This window comes from Salvia hispanica, chromosome 5, assembly GCF_029641045.1.
Source record: "Salvia hispanica isolate PSC_SH4W2 chromosome 5, Shi_PSC_v1, whole genome shotgun sequence".
Lineage (NCBI taxonomy): Eukaryota > Viridiplantae > Streptophyta > Magnoliopsida > Lamiales > Lamiaceae > Salvia > Salvia hispanica.
The window spans coordinates 25,543,438-25,560,696 of NC_142696.1; the positions used below are offsets into that span (position 1 = coordinate 25,543,438).

Sequence of the window (17,259 nt, forward strand, 5' to 3'; positions counted from 1 at the left end):
TGCACTATCTATACCCGAGACGATATATTCATTGGGTACCAAACCAACGATGAATCGAGCACCTAAATATTCAACCTCTTTACATATATTGATAACTAAAAAATATTAAGAATGAAAAATGTATTAACTTTTCTAAAGTTAAAATTCTCTTTATTCATTGAAAATATGGCCCTTAAAGATATTTTGTTCTGTATGATAATTTTGTCTTATTATAAACTTTAAATGCCAAATATATTGCTCGTGAGGAAGGACAGTGACTAATTGAGAGGCGATGAGAGAGAATGCATTGGCGGTAACCCAATGAATACAGAGACTTTAAAAGATGGAGAATGAATGAGAGTAGAGAATCAAATCCCATAAATCCCATAAATTGGATATTGGGTTTCAAGTTAGAAACGGATAAACCTGACTCTAGTTGTGTAGTGTATTTTTCTAATAGCATAAGCCGTCAAGGTGGAAAGGGTTAGTGCGCATGCGGCAGCTGTATATGACGTGGAATATATAAATGTCATTAATTACTATTTGTAGCTCGGTTAAAAGTTGGTACCATTTACTAAGTAGTGTTTCTACGTTTTTATTAGCCTATAAATATATAGGTACTTTTATTAAAATTCATGTCACACTATTATTTTCTTATCGGAGCTAGCATAGGATCCAATTAAAACTCTAAATTATTTGTATTGAACCTAATAGGCACATAGCCGTAACTTAATTTTCAATAGCGCATGAAAATATGAATAATTAATTAGTTGCCCTATTCTTACGGACACGCACTATATATGAATAATTAATCAATTGCCCTAGTATGCAGACAATACATTAATCTATAAAAGGGGATTTAAAGATCAAGCTGATCAGTGACAAAAAAGTAGTAGAAAAAACCAAAAATCAAAATGGAAGTAATTAGCATTGAGAAAATAAAGCCATCTACACCAACACCCCATCACCTTCGAATTTACAACATTTCCCTGCTAGATCAGATGATTCCTTGTGTCTACGTCCCCTTGGTTTTATACTTTTGCAGCGACGACGACGACAACAACAATGATGACAGAATACAACATCTAAAGGATTCACTCTCTCAAACTCTGGTAACCTTCTATCCCTTTGCCGGAGTTATCAGAGATGCCCTCTCCGCCGATTGCAGCGACCAAGGCCTTCCATTCTACATCGCCAAGGTGAAATCCCAAATGAAAGATTTTCTTCAAAACCCTAAATTTGAATTCGTCAACAAGTTCTTCCCTCGTGAGTGCGACATGGAGAAACAGCCAGGCCCCGGTGACAACGTAATGCTGATTCAGGTGAACTGTTTCGACTGCGGAGGCATTGCCATGTCTATTACCTTTGCTCATTATATTGTAGACATGACTTCAGTTTCCACATTTCTACAATTTTGGGCTGCCAATGCACGGGGATTAGGGTTAACTCAAGCTTCACCCTTAATTTGCACTGCACAATCTTCCTTCCCACAAAATCTCTCATTTCCAATCAAGTTAATCCCTATGTTTAATTATCTTAAATACTCAAGCCCTGGGAAGTTTGTGACGAGAAGATACGTTTTCGATGCCTCTGCTATGACGTTTCTCAAGGCCCAACTGAGTAGCTCTGCCCCGTCGCGTGTGAACGTGGTGACCGCCTTGGTATGGAAATGCTTCATGGAGGCTGTGGCGGAAGAGACAGACGGGAAACCCTTCTTGATGGCTCAATCGGTCAACCTCCGGAAACGGGCTGTGCCCCCATTTCCGGAGGATAGTTTTGGTAATATGATGGTGGTGCCGAATATTGTGTGCAGCAGCCCGCGAGAAAAGGAGTTAGGAGATTTGGTGTGGGAGGTGAAAAGAGGGATAGAAAATATCGATGGTGAGTTTGTGAGACGTTTGGAGGGTGGTGGTTTGTGTGAATATTTGGAGGAGTTGAGGAATGAGATGCCTCAACAAGCTAATGTGCTTGTTTTCACTAGTTGGGTTAATATGGGTCTTAACGAGGTTGATTTTGGGTGGGGGAAACCTGTGTGGCTGTCAGGCTATATTACACAACACTCGGAATCGGAAACTAAGGCTGTGTGTAATTGTGTGACGTTGATGGATAGTAGAGACGGAGGAATTGAAGCGTCGGCTATTTTTGATGTGAAATACGTTGCAGGATTTGAGAAAAATGACATGATTCATAGTTATGCTCGTGTTAACCCTAGTTTGATTTGAATCGTCTGTACTAATACTATCTATACGTGGAATAAGTTTTCCAATAGGGGAAAAAGTTACTCCCTCCGTCCCAGATAATTTGACCCAGTATTCCATTTCGGGCCGTCCCACATAATTTGTCCCACTTCACTTTTACCATTTTTGGTAGTGGACCCCATATTACACTAACTCATTCCTACTCACATTTTATTATAACACTAATACTTTAAAAGTAGGACCCACATCCTACCAACTTTTTTCAACTCACTTTACATTAGATTTCTTAAAATTCGTGCCGGGTCAAAGTGTCCCGAATTATCTGGGACGGAGGGAGTAATGTTTATTTTTTTGTTTGATCCACCTTTTGTCTTCTTTGTTTGGTGGATAAGCAGTGTAATAAATTGAAGTTGAATATTTAAGTTCAATTTGAGGATTCGGCGTACTGAATTGAAATTGAAAATGTAATTGTATTTGAAGTTATAATATACTACTCCCTAAGGTTATATTACTAACTCAATACTTAATTGCTAACTACAACTAAATAATAGCCATTAAATATTCAAATTAGGGGCCTAGATCATCAACCAAGAAATATCAATACGATCAACAAAAAACGTCAATAAAGCCATAGGATTTAATTCCATAAAATATCAATAGGGGTATTAATGTCAATTAACACATGTTTAGTTATAACTAACTTTTAAAAGAAATCCCAAAACTTTAAATTCATATAACATATATCAAATTAAAGATAATTTTATAAGGATTCCAACGATATCATATATGCATATGTTCCGACGTCAAAATTTGAAAAAAAAATCGAAAATTTTTCAATTTTTTCGTAAAGCAGAAATGTCAACATACTATATAAAATATGTCAATATAATACATGTAGAATGTCAATATAAGCAATGGGTGAGCATTCTTAAAGCATCGTGTTAACATTCTCAAAGCATTGTGTTGATATTTTCGAAACACTATATTGACATTTTCATCTAAAACCCTAATTTGGCGTTTTTTTATAATTTTTTTTTATTTTATTAATAAAAACGAAAATTACACGTGGCAAATTATAGACCACACGTTTTCTAAAATCCTATGGCCTTAAATTAGTTGTAGTTAGTAATTAAATGATGAGTTAGCAATTGATCACTCCCCCTACTCCATAATTAGTTAATTAGTACACTATATTATAAATACAAACGCTTGTGCGGTGTGAGATGTTGTGTACATTGTGTGTATGACTGTGGTGTGTGTTTCAGAGGGGTCTAAATTTATATCTAATTGAAATTCTGAATATGTACTTTAGTTATAAAATTAAAATTTTTAAGTTGGGAGGGTTTAAAATCGGAATTTAATTCCAAATCATATTTTTCTGTGATAACAAAAAGTAAATTTGAAATTAAAACACACAATTCCACTGCCATATAGTATGACATTTTTTTTGGATTCATGAATGATGATCAACCCATGACAATATTAATGATTTGGGATTTGGAGTTTATATAAGGAAAGTAAATACGTAAGGTATAGCCCAAAACATACGAACGATTCATAATGGGCTATATTAAAACAGCTCAAATACAGTATAAACACCCTATTGGGTTTTCTTATTTATAGAAAGTACTATTAACTTGAAAGCCCAAACCAAATTATTTTAAGTAATTTAAGGTTTTATTAAAATGAACAGTTGTCCAAATTTTAAATGGAAACTTTTAAGAGGCACGTGGTATAGTAAGGGGCTTCAGTCATGTCCAAATCCTCCTCTCCAACTTCATTAGGCAATCCAAAGTCGAATTCTTTTACCAATCTTGATAATGCAAGCTCGTACATAGAAATTGTGAATGCAATACCCGGGCAACCTCTTCGGCCAGCTCTAAAGGGAATCATCTCAAAATGCAAACCTTTATAGTATATGCAACCTCTTCGGCCAGAAAAATCTTTTAGGACGAAACTCATTGGGATTCTCCCACAACAAGGGATCCCTCGATATGGTCCAACAATTGACCAGCACAAGTGCGCCACGTGGGATGTCGTAGCCCAGTAAATTAATGTCTTGAACTAATTCACGAGCGAGGGCTAATGGTAAAGGTGGGTGTAGCCTTAGACTCTCTTTGGATACTGCTTTCAAATATGGCATTTTTTCCAAGTCATCCTCATTAATATCAATCCCGTTCTTGTTTCTCTCACTTTCTCCTGAAGAAGCTTCATTGTTCTGGGATTTCTTATGAGCTCCGCCATCGTCCATTCTAAAGCTGTGAAGGACTAGGAATATGAAGGAGGAAAGAAGTAGTAGAGCTGCAATTTTCTCTGTTTTTTAGTTGAATGATGAACTACTGTTTCATTCAAGCGCCTCCAATTTATAGGCATGAAATAAATGGTTGGGCACAGGTGTTTTATAACTAGAAGTAACATTATCATGTTTAGCTTCGAAATAAATTGTTTATGAATATAACCTTATTTTAGTTTACGTGTTTATTTCAGTTATGTACCGTTCCTGATTTGATTGACGGGCAAGTTCCTGCAACTTCCTTTTATCTCTCTGCCGATCGCAATCGCGACACCGGAATCTTGTTAAGTGAAATCATCCCTTAATAACAATGTCGTTGTCAGTGCCCTAATTTTACCGTTGAATTTGCTATTATGCAATGTATGTGTATCATACTTTCAAGTTTTGGACTAATTTAATATGCAAATATTAATGTGTGCACAGATAAATTTATGAAGTAGTATCTATTATAGGCCAAACATGAGATACAATACAAATACTAGTGTCTTAGTGGATTGGTGATCACATGGTCTATAAAACTTTTACTCCTGTTCGTTGTCTCTTGTATTTCTTTTTGTCATGTGATTTGAAAAAGTTATGTTTAGTGAATTAAATGGAAATAACAAAATGGGAGAAAAAGAGAAGAAAGAGTAAAATAAATTTATTATCAATAAAAAAATTTGAATTCAAAAAATTAAGAATTCTTTATTTATTTTTTTTGTATATTACTTATATAGTCAATCTAGTGACACCATACCTCTTCGGCTAGACTTTATTGGCCACAAGCGAACGTTAACCGTCAAGGTTGACTAAAGCTTGTGGAGGATTTATGGTGATCAATTGTGTAGTTACCAATTTTTTAATAGCGTTTTACTCTAATTGCGTGATTGGCTTTTATTAATTAGTGTTTTAATTTAATTGCGTAAGTCCGTCAACGACATAACGCGAACATAGTAAGTGCACAATAGAAAATATAATTCTGATTAACTGGACATACCATGTATTGATATATTTGTATCACTAACTTTTTACTCATATATAGATTCTTATTATCCGCACCTTACAAATGTATCTAATTTTTACTCATATATAGGTTCTTTTATCTGTAGTTCCGTCCCTTATTAGTTAGTACTTTAGCTTTACTTGAACTCGGTATTTCATTTACTCTATTACTACCTCCGTCTCTCAAATATTGACATATTTTAATCCGGCACAGGTTTTAAGAAATGTAATGGAACGTGACTTAAAAAAGTTGGTGGGATATGGGTCTTACTTTTAATGTATTAATTTTATAATAAAATGTGAGTATAAATGAGTTAGTAGAATATGGGGTCTACTACCAAAAATGGTAAAAAGTGAAGTGTGTCAAATTTTTAGGGACGGATCAAAATGGTAAACTTTGTCAAATTTTTTGGGACGAGGCAGTAATTCTTAGCGCATTTATTAGCCTACATGTAGGTTCATATCACTATTATTTTCTATTGGTGCTGCCGTGCATTTATTAGCCTACATGTAGGTTCATATCACTATTATTTTCTATTGGTGCTGCCGTAAAATCTAATCAATACTCTACGTCATTTATAAATTATAATGAATCTGACAAACAGATAATATAAATTATTATCAATTGAATGTCGTCATAATAGAAAAATGATACTGCCTGGCCCTTATGCCCATCTCTTGACCCGTGTTCTCTACATGGGCCTGCTACTCTCAGCCCATAGTTAGGCCCACAATGGCCATAACAACACACTTAACCCAAATTATGACGGCTAATTAAGAGATTTAATATATAACTTAATGAACTCCAAGAACTAACATAATAGATATGCTCAAATTTTTATCTAATTTTAAAACTAATAGGCTAGTATTTGAATACAAGTATTCAAATAATTTGGTAATAATAATTTTTAAAAATCCCAAATTTTATTTATAACGTTATTACTGTAAAATATTTGCCTTGTCAATATCTATTACATTACATTAGTAGGTTGTGTTATACTCCCTCCATCCACAATAATGGAGGCATATTCTACTTTGGGCCGTCCAACTAACTTGATGCATTTCCTTTATTGGAAAAAGGCAACATTCTATTTTTCTTTTACTTTTTCTCTCTTGTAACGCTCACCTTTTTGCCTCCATTGTTACTAAACCCTGTTCTAAAAGCTCGCCAGCAAATAAGTCGTGTGTTGACATTTCTTAATTACTCGGATTCGAATGGAACAAAGTTAGTTCATACTTCATATAGTATTGATTAAAAAACTTTTTTTTACTCTTCGATGTCTTGAATGCAAATTGAATTTTTTTTTTTGAATGATACAAAGTATATGGATATACTCCCTCTGTCCACCATTAAAAAGCCATTTTGGGTTGTCCTCGATTTAAATAACCCTTTACTTTAATTATTCCATTTTTAATATCTGAACCTCACATTCCACTAACTTTTTACACTCACAATCCATTATAAAACTAGTGTAGTAAAATAGATCTCACATTTCATTTACTTTTCCATTCTTTTCTTCACAAAGTTAAGCAATTTTCTAAAGGTCGGAAGATTTGTACATGACTAAAACCCTGGAATATTAGTCCATAAGAAGTGAGATTTGAGGCAGAAACCCTAATTGTGTAGCTAGGGTTTCGAAACTTTTAAAAAGGAGAACTAAGATTTGTAAATGGGAATAAAAATTAGTAATTTATTTCTCGCACTACAAAAGAAGTGCCTGTTTGCTACCAAAGTTTTGCTAGCACAGGTGTATGCTCGCAAATCACTAAAAAAATATGTTCATTTGCGACAAGATCTTTGCAAGCACACCATGTGCTAGAATGTGCGAGCAAATGGTGCTCCCGAATATAGTAAATCAGTATTCTTCCATCTAGCGAGAGAGAGTGCTATTGCTCAGAATTTGCTAGCACATTTACAGGTGGTCGAAATATTGTGAGCACAAATACAAGGCTCAAAAACTTGCGAGCACCATTTGCTCGAAACCGTTGAGCCGCGAAAAAAACAGTCTGGCGCTAAGACTTAAGTGTGCCTAATTCTGAGTAATATTCACCGCCTATATCAATTCTCACCTTCTCTCCCTTGATCTGCCAACGATCTCCCCCAGTCAGTCTCTGTCGTTATCTCAAATTGAGGAACAACAGATTTCAGTGAAGATCTCCCCTGCTTCCACCGCCATGACGGACAACCCCAGCGCTAACGTCTCGATGTACTACCAGATGCGCGCGGCGTATCACGGCGTTGTGGATGGGTAAGAGGTTCTCGGTGGTGGATGAGTGTAACAATTGGCGGAAACAGCCGAATTTGGCGGCGATTAGGGCTTTAGCTTCGGTGATTCGGTCCAGCCAAGCGAAGGCGATGATGGAGCTTGAAATTGAGCTAAAAAAAGCATCTGATTCTCTTAAAAGTATGTGTATATTTTATCTGTTGAATCGATTAGATAGATGATTAAACAATTATTGGCATCAATGTACCACTTGAGATGAGTTTGAGCTCAAAAAGCGTCTGAGTATGTGAAAAGGTGTATATTACCTCAATTTTGTTGAGTTAATTGTTCTGTTTCTATTATGTTTGAATTTCTGTAGCTGAGTTTGTAAAGTTCACATCATCTACTGTTAATCTAACTGTTTAGATCATAAGAAGTAGCAAATGACTAGTTTGAATTGATTGCATACTTGGAACGATGAGTTTAGATATATCGTTTTGTAGTGATCAGAATCATATACATAGTGTTTACAAAGTCCTGCATTTTTATGCAGTCATGAGACACTACTTCAATCTCGTTGACGGCTGGTTTTGACCTTTTCATGCGTCATGTGACTAGAACTTCAGCTTTGGATCATGAAGACTTTGGTTCAGCCAAGTCCTGACTACTTGAATTGAAAGATTTAATGGACTACTTTGGATCATGAAGACTTTGGTTCATGCGTGCTAAGAAGTTTGGTGAGATATCATATAAGGTGTCATTTACGTTTTCAGCATCATCTTGAATTGAAAAATTTAATGAACCTTTCTCATGACAGGCGCAGAGGATACTAGCTATGCTCAGTCAAGATTTTATATTTGATGGCTGCACCATTTTGGTCCATGGCTTCTCCAGGGTTGTGCTCGAAGCTTTGAGAATAGCAGTCGAGAATAAAAAAGTGTTTTGAGTTCCCTGCACAGGTAACCTTGTAACCACGTAATTATCTGGATGAATGAATAGTTCTTGACTTGACTCAGCAACCTTGTGAATTATTTGACTTACTTCATCACACCACTTAATAGATTTGAATTTGATCCTTGGTTTCCTTTTGTCCAAGTGCCTAGCACTTGAAAAAGGTCATGAATTTCTTTAATCTGATCTAAAAATTATAGAAGGAATACAAAATTCTAAGATGTTTGGGATTCTTTTTAACAATACAAAATTCCAAGTGCCTAGCACTGTGAACAGTGCAAGTACAATATACATCTTGCTTTGGTAAGGGTGGATTTTTATCATGCTTGTTTGTAGTCAGTAAGCTTTAATAAATGTAAACAGAGTAGTTTTTTAGATTGATGATTGAATAATTGAAGTAAGATGGTGAGTATATAATTTTGGTGATTTTCTCTCATGCTATCTCTTGCATTCTTGTTGCAGGCTAGGAGAGAGAAGACTAGTTAGTGAATGAGAATACTACATGACAAGAGGTATAATGTGTTCTTTAGATAAGATAGCACTTATTGAGTTCATATCTCTCTCTTATGAAAATTGAACCATCTATCAATATTTTATACCTGTAAAAGTTAATATCTTTTCGATGTTGAATTGTCACTAGATGTTGAGGAAGAAAATAATGTCAAAAACTACAAAAACATTAGAACAGATATATTTGGAACTAAATCCTTATGGAGGAAGTCCCTGAATGAATCTCTTGTTTTATATTGGTTACTGTTATGAGGTTCACTTCATGCCTTGTAAGCGTTGTAATTCTCTTTTGATCAATGGGTGAACTGATGGCTTAGAATTCCAGTAGTTGTTTTCTTCATACTGGTTTGAGTGAATTGACATTTAAGCTGGAATATTTAAGATGCATTTAATGTGGTAATTTTGTAAGGATGAATCTGATACACTTTTGATTGCAGATTTTGTAGGGGTTTGCTTTACATAAAACTGGTATACTAATTTATTGCAATGGACTACTTGTATTCATTGCATATCATGTACTACTAATTGCTTTTCATGTTTTACAGTTGCTGATTGTTTGATCTTTTTTTTTTTGTTTTGCAGCTTGCATACAAGAGCCGTTTTTCAGACTACAAGTAACATAAAAAATCTTAAAATAGAATTCATGCTTTAACATCCTTGGTTCATGGAAACACTTGTATATTTTGCTTAGAGCTAAATTAGCTGAGGCCTACATTTGAATGCTATTCCTTCTTGCTACTGATATTATCCCCTTATCTCCTCTAACTTTGTTCACATACTACCTAATAGTAATATTTGTGCTTGATTATCTCCTCTAACTTTGTTCACATACTACCTAATAGTGATATTTATGCTTGATGTAATATTGACCTCTAATCTTGTAGTTACAATGACATCTGAATGCTATTCTAATCTTGTAGTTACAATGACTGTTATTCTAATATTGTAGTTGCAATGAACTCTGAATGTTATCATAATCTTATGGTTTCAATGACCTCTGCTACTTGTTTATATATAATTCAGTTAAAATGTCATTTACTTAGTAGTATCTATCTTTTATATGCTGTGTTGATTATATTGTTGGTTCTTTTTCAATTTTTTACTCCTCTTTTGCCTTCCCACTTGCCTTCAGCTACTGTTATTTTAGCTGGCTATGTAGTAAGAAATGGCGAAAGTGCGTGCACAGGCGGACAAGCTAGCGGAGGCGTTGCTAGAGTAGGTGAAGAGTCTAATGTACAATTTCAACAAAGAACAATATAGTTTATGTATTTAGTATGAATTTAAATAAAGTAAAACAATAATTTTATTTAATATAATGTCATTTTGAAATTGTGTTGCTCTATGTATTATAATAATTAAAAATTAAATTAATCAAAATAAAATTATTAAAAATTCAATATTGCAAATGGACTGACATTTCCGAGCACACCATTGTGCTCACAAAATTGTAGGGGTTGGAAATTGCGAGCACACAAAGGATGCTAGCAAATTTGCGAGCACAAAGGAGCCGATGTATGGTTGGACACTCTGCTGCTCGAAAATTTTCTGCTCGCAAAACTACTCGCAAGTTTGCTACAAGGCTCATAGCTAGCATGATTTGTGCTCGCTGACTGCTAGCAAATAGGTCATTTGCGAGCAAAAAAGCCATATTTGCAAGCAAACCGGTGCTCACAAATGAGCGCTTATTTTGTAGTGTCAATGAATTTAAAGTACTATAGAACTCGAATATGTTAAGAATTCTAAAACCTTATACGGTTCGACTCTCTTAGTACGATTCGAGAAAGAACCAACAAAGAAAACTCGAGAAGATAAACATAAAATCTAATACTATGACTCAACTAGATATATACCTTGAAAATAAAGCAAGAATATCTTGGGGACCTATCTTTATATTCAAACATAGTCTCCAAAAACACATAACATGCTTGGATCTCAAGCATTGTGGTAAAGAAACTAAGGAGACTAATAGAAATTCTCTCTTATACATAGTATATTTATGTAATAATTTTATTTTTTTGAAGAACTTTATTTAATAATTATGCCCAACGTTTAGTTCAACTTTTAAATGGAAACTATTAAGTGGCACGTGGAGTAGTAACCACAAGCAGAGGAGATTTCTTATGGACAACAATTTCACTTTGTAGGGATCAGATTAGTCTAGATTCACTAATTACCGAGACCTCTTTGTTCTTGTACAAGAGAGTTCAGCCAAACTCTCACCCACGCGGCTGATGTTACAATCACGAGCCAAAGAATTACAAATTAAGAACAGGAACAAGTAACCCTAGCTATTACAAGATCTTGAACCGATCTAAGCTATCAACCTTGCTAGCTCCATAACCTGCACACTTAATCAACCAGTTAGTAACAACAGGAAGATCCTCTCGGATCTAAAACACAAGAAACTAACTATGAACAAAGAGTAAGATCAGAGATCAAAGTATCTTGGCTCAGAACCCGCCACAACAACACAGATCTATTCTTCCAGAACTAGACCCAAGGGAGCACCAATGGATTGGATAGAGTTAACCCTCTGACCACCAATACCTCCACCGAGAAACCCCTCACACCAGATCAAGTTTCACCGAACGAATCTCCACACACGGCCTTCAAGTTCTCACAAACCCTAGATCTTCTCCAGCACCAAGCAATCGAAGAGATTGCCTTACACCAGCACTCACAACAGATCTACCACTCAACAAACCATGGAAGATCACCAAGAGATGGCCGGAAGATCATCGGAGAAGAAGAGAGAGTAGAGAGAGATGTTCTGAAGAAATCGAAGAGAGAGAGAGATGATAGATGAGATAATGAAACCGGCGCCCAGGCCTTCTCTCACTAATCACCAACAACCCTACATCCAACGGCTGTCAAGCAAGAAACAAGAGGGAGGGCACATGGCAGCATCTGGTGGTAGAAGGTAAGTCATTGGGCTCAGCCCAATAAAAAACATCCGGGCTTAACAATAACACAGCCCAAATAAGAGTCCATCCAAATATCCAACACACTTGTTTCAGTCATGTCCAACTCCTCCTTTCCACCCCCATTAGCCAATCCAAAGTCGAATTCGTTTACCAATCTTGATAGTGCATGTGCAGCATGCTCATATAAAGACATCCCAAACGTGATTCCCGGGCAACCTCTTCGACCAGCTCCAAAGGGAATCATCTCGAAATGCAAACTTTTATAGTCTATACTCGTGTCAAAGAATCTTTCAGGATGAAATTCATCAAGATGCTCCCACAACGAAGCGTCCCTTGCGATGGCCCAACAAGTGACCATTACAAGCGTGCCACATGGGATGTCATAGCCCAGTATATTAGTGTCTTGAGTTGATTCACGGGGGAGGACTAATGGCAAAGGTGGATGTAGCCTTAGAGTCTCTTTGGCTACTGCTTTCAAATATGGCAATCTGTCCAAGTCATTTTCATCAATATCAATCCCATTCTTGTTTCGAGCTAGTTCTCTCACTTCCTTTTGAAGTCGCTTCATGGTTCTTGGATTTCGTATAAGTTCAGTCATCGTCCACTCTAAAGTTGTGGACGTCGTGTCAGTTCCCGCAACAAACATGTCCTGTTCCCGCAACAAACATTTGAGTTATCTACTTTGTTTTTTACATGTGTATGATTTTGATACATAAACAAATTTATTAACATTTTTTATATCATAAACTATATTTAAAAAAAAAAAAAAAACTAGGTATACTTACCAGGATTACAGCTTTAATTAGATCATCCTCAATGGGAGCACTATCCTTACTCTCTCTCTGAAACTCAAGCAATGCGTCTGCGAAATTCAGAACTGCATCATCGCTCGATTTCTTGTGTCCATATTCTCGAAGCAAACCCTCCATAAATTCAAATTCATCCATCAATTTAAAAACATTTTCAACTTGTGCTTCAACACCATTCACACGGTTAATCCAACCCAACCATGGCACAAAGTCTCCCAAATCAAATTTCTCCAACATCTCAATAAACTTTCCCAATATCTTATTAAAATCCCTCTCTCCATCCTCGCCGCCGTAGTTCCTCCCTAACACCGCCCTGCAGACGACGTCGTTTGACAGATCCATGAAAACCTTGCTCAAGTTCACAACTCCCAGTGAAGATCGCTTGATCTTCTCAATCATCAGCGACGTCTCTTCTTCCCGAATGCGGCGAAAGGACTGAACCCTCTTGTTGCTGAGCATCTGTAGCACGCACATTGTAACATCCCGGATTCCAGAACCCTAATTTTAAAGCCCTAGAATTTATTTATTTGATGACGTGGAGTCGTGAATGTTTTTATTTCATGAGTTGATATGGTCAATTTGAGTTAGGGTTTGTGTTGAAAGTTTGAAAAGTCAAACCTATTTAATTTAATGATGTGGCATGTGATATATTAAGTTATGAGACTATGTGGCAATTTAATTGTTTATGGGTGAGTGAGAATATTAGAGAAAATTTCCATAAATACTTATCACCCTAATTCTTGTAATTTTCGAACCCTAGACCCCTTGGAGAAAGAATTTCTATTTCTCCGGAATTTATTTAATCCTTGGGATATTTATCCAAATTAAATTCCAAAAGCCAATTATTTCCTTGCTTAGAGATGTAAAAATCGAGCCCCTTGTTTTTCTAGTGATTTTCGAAAATCACTATATTTGGGAAGGAAGGAATTGTTTTATTTTATTTGATTCCTTACTTGATTTCCTTCCATACCTAGAATTTAATTATTCTACCAAATCTTTCCATACTTCAAGAGATCTTGCCTTACTTTATTTTAATTAATATTCAAGAAATCCATGCCTTATTTAAAAGGCATAGAAATCGCCCCTTGTCTTGCTTCATGGAGGATTTTCCTTATTTTTATTTTGCTCCATGATATTTTATTCTACTTGGAAAATATACCAAAAACAAAACCATGGCTAATTACCTAGCCTAATTTTCGAAAATTAGGAGATATTGCCATCTTCTATTTTTGTTAATTCTTCTCCCCTACTTCACAATATTATTTTATTTATTTATTTAATTGGGAGAATGAGATCTTACCAAATATTCTATCCTAATTACCTAAAGATCTTGTTGAGCACTATAAATAAGAGAACACCCCAACCCTAGACCCCAAATTTTCGGCCCCCTCACTCACATTCACTCTCTCAATTTTTCTTCTACATTACTCCATTAATCCTTCATCCTTTGAGAAGAAATTGAAGTTTAAACCAAGAACTTTGAAGAATCAAGGTTAATACTTGTTTTCTACCGATTATTTTTCGCTAAAGAGGTATTTTTGTTTAAGAGTTATGTTTGTTCTTCTTCTACCTCTTCTTTTCTTCTTCCAACCGATTAATCGGTCTTCTTGAACCCTCATGCATCTTAGTTGAGTGAAAGAGGGATGAAAAGGGATGTGGAAACGTGTGTATGTGTGTGTGCCGAGTGTGTGTGTGGCGTGAGTGTGTGTGTGCCGTGTGTGTGTGTTGATGTGTTGTGTAGTGTGTGTTTGATAGTTAAGTAATATGGTGTGATAAGCATGATCTTGGTTAATTAGTAATGATAAGATAAATCGTTGGGAAGGGGGAAAAGTAATGAGACATGCATGAGTAAGAGTAGTATTGAACCTAATTTGTGATATGTGCCTATGTGATTAAAAGGTGAAACTTTGGTTGCGAAGCCGGATAACGGAAAAGCAAATCTACTTGAAAACTAAGCAATCGAGGTGGGCTTTACTCTAAAAACTCTCTTTTATTTTATCTAAATGTTGTTGGGAGATATAAGGGTGGTTTAACTGTTATGCCATACCTATGTTTGTTTTAATGTGATATCTGATCTGCTTATACGAATTCGGGTCTGAGTATGGGCCGCAAGCCCTACCAGGCTGTGTACACGATGGGATCGAGAGCCGTCCTTGCTAGTCGGCCGGTCTCGTGGGCGAAAAGTGTGGCCACACTTTCGTCGCACCATGGAATGATTGTTAATTTGATGAGAAAATGGGAGGTTATTTTGACTGGCCAGTCTATGGAAAATATATTTTGTGATACTCGTGATATTCTTTTATAACTGCTTAAAACTCGAGTTCACTTGGTAAGTGTGGCATAACTTATAAAATGTTTTGGCAACGAGCTCACTGAGTATTTCAAAATACTCAGCCCTGCATGTGTTTTCCTTATGTGCAGGTTGAATGACGACGAGTGGTGGCGGGTGTTGAGCAAATTAATGAATTTAAAAGGATATGTTGAACTTCAAGCGTAGTTGTGTCTTCATACATAGCTATACTTTCTCTTGGTCGTTTTCCGCTAAATTTTTGACACCCTTTAGAATTTCTCCTTGGAATATTTGCATCTTGCCTTCGGTTTGAGGCCTTAGTCTTTTTCTTGTGATTTCGTCTTGGATATTGAACCGTGCTCTTAAGATATTTTGATCGCCATTTATGATATCTTTCTTCCTTTAATCTTCTAGGTTAAGTTGTTGCATTTAATACTCTGATACTTCTTTCAATTCTTTTGGTCAATATTCTTTAAATGAAACTCTAGCCTATGTTTACTTCTTTGGAGTCGGTTTTGGGTAGCAGCCGCCGCATTTATTGTACCCTAGGAGGGCGGGCTGTTACACACATGCTCCGCCTCTGCCGCCATTGGTCGCCGTAGGCACCGAAAGCGACGTCTCTGCCGCTGTAGAATAGCCTGTGGGGGATGCTCAACCTCGGCCTGCTTGCGAAGATTTTGTCTTGGTTTTTCATTATCTCCCGGGCTGCATTGGTCGAGGAGGCGACGACGACGGACTTGCTGCCGAAATGGAGTAGCATCACCTCGCCGTAGCGCTTGGATAAAGAGTGGAAGGAGCGGTGGGAAAGGCTTCCGGCTAGGTGTATATTTCCGATTATCGGAAGCTTTAATGGAGAAGGTGGTAGCTTCTTTGTTGAGGGGCTTTTCTTGAAGAAGAAGAAGAAAAGGACTAGGAAGATGAAAGAGAAAAGAAGTAATAGAGCTGCCATTTTCTCTATCTGTTTGTTTGATGATGGACTATTGTTTCATTCAAGGGACTCCAATTTATAGACATGACAGTAATGGTTAAGCACTAGTTATTTGATGTCTTGATCAATATACTAGGGGTACTACATTTAAGTACTCCCTCCGTCCCAAGGAAGATGACCTCTTTCTTGGGCGGCACGGGATTTTATGCAACTTTATTTTGTGTGTTAAATAGAGAGAATAAAGTAAGAGAGAGGGGATAAAGTAGAGATAAAGGGGTTTCCATTTTAAGTAATGGGTCATCTTGGTTGGGACAAACCAAAAAGGAAAGTGGGTCATCTTTAATGGGACGGAGGGAGTACTACTTATATGACACTATTAAGCTATTTTGCCTAGCTATTAGTCATTTCTTTGCCTAGCTTTAGTCATTTCTTTGTTTATTTGGAAAATTTACGAATTTTGAGAGTATATTTTTGGCCTGAATTCGGTGGTACTATCTAATGATCTACCAACCTAGATATGTAGCCAGCTCAAATATGGAAGTGATTGCTTATTGGATCCAATGTCTACATGTTAAAGTAGGCCCAGAAATTCTACCGGTCGTATTGGGTGAATTTGACCAAAATAGAATATACTCTCCTCCATCCCCGATTAAAAGTCACACTTTTCCATTTCGGTTCATCCCCAATTAAGAGTCACACTTAATTTTTACCATAAATGTAAGTAGGTCTCACATTCCACTAACTCACTTCACTCACATTAAGCTTGCGAAACGGGTTGAGGAAAATAAGTTATCACTACGCCAAATTGTATGATAGAATTTGGTTATCGAATATCATTTAAAGGATAAAAAAACCTTTATTATTTTTCTAGCTTTAGTTTTAATTTTTTGTATTTTATTTTATTTTGTTTTATTTATTTAGTGTTTCCAAATCACATATAAGTAGTGATTTCATTTTTTTCTCTATTACTTAATCAATAAAGTGATACATTTGCATTAGTCCATAGCATTAACCGCCTCTACCACTTCGGCCGGGCCTTATTGGCCACAAGCGCGCATTACGCCATCAAGGTTGATTAAAGCTTGTGGAGAATTAATTAACCATTTTTTAAAGCTGTAGGATAAATCAGAATTTAATTAAATTTTATCCGTAAAGGATTAATTGAACTTTTTTTTTAAAGTCGTGGGATATA

The 17,259-nt window shown here is 36.1% G+C and overlaps 2 protein-coding genes, 1 long non-coding RNA gene and 1 pseudogene across 3 annotated transcripts; 2 read left to right on the forward strand and 2 right to left on the reverse strand.

Moving 5' to 3' along the window:
- The first annotated feature begins 884 nt into the window (after nucleotides 1–884).
- On the forward strand, nucleotides 885–2,299 carry LOC148926532 (epi-neemfruitin B 7-O-acetyltransferse L7AT-like). Its single transcript, XM_089057877.1, has one exon. It carries the CDS (start codon nucleotides 894–896, stop codon nucleotides 2,199–2,201), a length of 1,308 nt encoding a protein of 435 aa, XP_088914003.1. The 5' UTR covers nucleotides 885–893; the 3' UTR covers nucleotides 2,202–2,299.
- Nucleotides 2,300–3,881: 1,582 nt separating this feature from the next.
- Nucleotides 3,882–4,428, reverse strand: LOC148926533 ((+)-menthofuran synthase pseudogene; annotated as a pseudogene).
- Nucleotides 4,429–7,171: 2,743 nt separating this feature from the next.
- Nucleotides 7,172–10,075, forward strand: LOC125192135 (uncharacterized). The gene is made up of 5 exons (XR_016130475.1): nucleotides 7,172–7,856; nucleotides 8,209–8,392; nucleotides 8,473–8,614; nucleotides 9,069–9,118; nucleotides 9,699–10,075. It is a non-coding gene; the product is annotated as an uncharacterized LOC125192135 (long non-coding RNA).
- Nucleotides 10,076–11,191: 1,116 nt separating this feature from the next.
- Nucleotides 11,192–16,088, reverse strand: LOC148926534 ((+)-menthofuran synthase-like). Its single transcript, XM_089058082.1, has 4 exons — nucleotides 15,711–16,088; nucleotides 12,826–13,323; nucleotides 12,121–12,689; nucleotides 11,192–11,252 (listed from the first exon to the last, which is right to left on the reverse strand). Exons 1-4 carry the CDS (start codon nucleotides 16,086–16,088, stop codon nucleotides 11,192–11,194), a joined length of 1,506 nt encoding a protein of 501 aa, XP_088914208.1.
- Nucleotides 16,089–17,259: the final 1,171 nt, after the last annotated feature.